General features: G+C 42.6%; 1 protein-coding gene across 1 annotated transcript; it reads left to right on the top strand.

The window, feature by feature from the left end:
- The first annotated feature begins 482 nt into the window (after positions 1–482).
- Positions 483–1,583, top strand: LOC120003660. Its single transcript, XM_038852675.1, has 3 exons — positions 483–515; positions 649–1,107; positions 1,410–1,583. Exons 1-3 carry the CDS (start codon positions 483–485, stop codon positions 1,581–1,583), a joined length of 666 nt encoding a protein of 221 aa, XP_038708603.1.
- The last annotated feature ends 1,341 nt before the right edge of the window (positions 1,584–2,924 follow it).

Raw genomic sequence — 2,924 nt, 5'->3', positions numbered from 1 at the left:
AGAAGAGCATGCGCCAAGTTGGATGGATCCCATCGTTGCTTACCTAAAGGATGGCATTCTTCCCGAAGATAAGAAAGAAGCCAGAAAATTGGCAGTCAAAGTAGCACGCTTCTGGTTGTCTCCTGATCAGAAGCTCTATAAAAAGTCTTTCTCAGGTCCATATTTATTATGTGTTCACCCAGCAAGAGTGGAGGACTTGTTAATGCAATTACCCAAGGCTTTGGGTGGCTGTACATGCAGAAGGATGTTTTGCTGTACGTAAAAAAGTGTGAAAAGTGTCAGAAGTTCGCACCAATCCGCCACCAACCGCCTCGTGATCTTTGTCCTCTTACAAGTCCTTGGTCTTTTGCCCGATGGGGGTTGGATATTGTTGGACCACTTCCGCGGGCTACTGGCAATAGAAGATTCTTGATTACCGCCACTGACTATTTTACGAAATGGATCGAGGCAAAGCCTCTGGCAGCAATCTGAGATATAGAAACATGGAAGTTCGTTTGGGAAAATATCATAACAAGGTTTGGAATCCCTCATGCCCTGATTAGTGATAACGGAACTCAATTTTCAAGTGCCAAGTTTAAAGAATTTTGTGGCGGGTATGGGATAAAGAATCTCTATTCCACCCCCGCCTACCCACAATGCAATGGTCAGGCAGAAGCATCCAACAAGATCATTTTAAACGGAATTAAGAAAAGATTGGAGTCTTCCAAAGGAAGGTGGGTAGAAGAACTTCCGTCAGTATTATGGGCATACCGAACCACTCCCCGCAGGTCTACAGGAGAATCTCCATTCGTGCTTGCTTATGGAGCAGAGGCTGTCATTCCCTTAGAAATAGGGCTTCCGACTCTCCAAACGCAAGTATTTGAAGAAGGCAACAATGATTTGGCAATGGAAAGAAATTTGGATTTGCTGCAGGAGAGAAGGGATCAGGCCATGGTGCGGCTGGCTGCTTACCAACAAGTGTTGTCCCGATCCTATAATAAAAATGTTAGGGCAAGAAGCTTTGAAATTGGGGACTTCGTTTTACGAAAAGTCTTATCTCAAACTAAGGATCCAACTGATGGAAAGTTGGGTCCAAATTGGGAAGGACCTTTCCAAGTCATAGCACAGGTTGGCCAAGGAGCCTACAAGCTAGTTAGGCAAGATGGCAAAACTGTCCACGGAACTTGGAATATCTCCAACCTAAGGAGATTTTATGTGTAATGCCGATTATGGCTAATTTAAGCCTTCGGCAACGTATCATCAATAAAAGAATAAGTTTCCTCTTCATTTAAATTTGCATTTAGTTACTTCTTCCTACTTCTTAACTAAGTTTACGAAAGTTTTAAGATTCAGCCGTGTACTCTGATTCTTACTCAGGCTTCAATTTAAGAATATTGATTTTTGATTCCAAGACAAGTTGGGACTCGTAGATCAATCCAGTGTTTTCACTAAGAGGCGGTTGGAAAGGAGGCAAGAAGTTACTTGCGGTTGGCAAAGAGGCTAGAAGTTACTTCAGAACTGTCATTCAACCGTCTCAGCAGTTACTCCACACGTCTCAGATATTATTCATCACAGTTCAACCGTCTTATCACTTCCACCTATAAATGGACAAGAGAAAAGTACAGAGAGACGGAGAAAAAGAAAGAAACAACAATTCATAATGAGTTCTTCCTCACGTTCCGCCAACGTTCCACCAAAGAAGAGGTCTATGATAGAGAACGAGGAGGATGACGAGTTGGTCAATCCTAAACATCCAGCAGGCGCCTCCCTCCAGAAGAAAGCTAAGTTGGAATATCAAGAAGAGGATGAGGATATGATCATCCTTGAGCAACCGATAAACAATCCACCGACGCAGGTGATTGAAATTGAAGATGATGAAGATGACGAAGAACTGAAGGTTCTCGATTCATTCCTAACTAGCAATGTGGAAGACCAAGTCGAGGACCTTAAGGAACAATTACAGTATATGAAGAGGGAATTCCATACTACTGACAATTGCAACAAAGAGCTTCTAGGCGCTATGCGAACTGTTCAACACTCACTCATCCAGATATGTGACATGGCCTGGGTGGCGGCAATGGCTCAAGACCCACAAAGGCTCCGGATGTCTCTTCTGGACCTCTCAGCCCGTGTTAAATCTATTTTAGACAGGGCGATGGTAGTTCTAGCAAGTTGGTCCATTTAAAGATTGTAATCATTTCCCTTCTATGCAATAAATAAGGTATTTTACTTTCCGAATATATGCCTACGGAAAAAAGCTATACAAAATAAAGCGCTTTATTCTAAGAAAAAGTCTAAGCCGAAAGGTTTTATTCATACAATTAATTAAATATGCAAGCCGAAGAGGCAGAATCTAAAATGTTAGCAAGAAGAGACATATTCCTATTGTCCAGGATCAGTGGCCGAAGTAGTCCCAGGAGCATTGGTGCCCAGGGCAGTGCTATTTTCACGAAATTTCTTTAGGCTCGGGCGAGGATGGTTGGGGGCGGGCCACTGGAAGAAGTCCTCAGACCAAGCTTCATGTTCTGGAGGAATGTTGAGTGCGAGAAGTGTACAACCACGCCCAAGTCCAAAATTTTCGTTGGATTCCACAGCAAGAGTTTCCGTATATTTCTTGCAACACTGGGCTATGCTTTCTTCAACCGCTTTCACCTTTTCTGCCTCAACTCTGGACAATTGGCTTTTGGCTTTGGAAAGTTCGCTCCGGGACTTCTCTATCTCTTCCTTGGCTTCGGCAAGTTTCGCTTCAAGAATGGATTTTTCTTGAACGACCTTCTCAAATTCAGTTTGCATCGTCTTTGATTTCGATAGCTCTGCCTTTGCGTCAAAAAGTTGTTGCTTCAAATCAACTATGTAATGAAGGCATATTTGAGATCCTTGATTCAAACAAAAGAAAAGGTTAGTATGGCTTAATCCACGTACACATGTATTTAATATTTAATGAA

Source organism: Tripterygium wilfordii, chromosome 8 (genome assembly GCF_013401445.1).
Source record: "Tripterygium wilfordii isolate XIE 37 chromosome 8, ASM1340144v1, whole genome shotgun sequence".
Classification (NCBI taxonomy): Eukaryota; Viridiplantae; Streptophyta; class Magnoliopsida; order Celastrales; family Celastraceae; genus Tripterygium; species Tripterygium wilfordii.
Note: the sequence above shows the minus strand (reverse complement) of the source record. Positions and strands in the feature narration are given on the sequence as shown.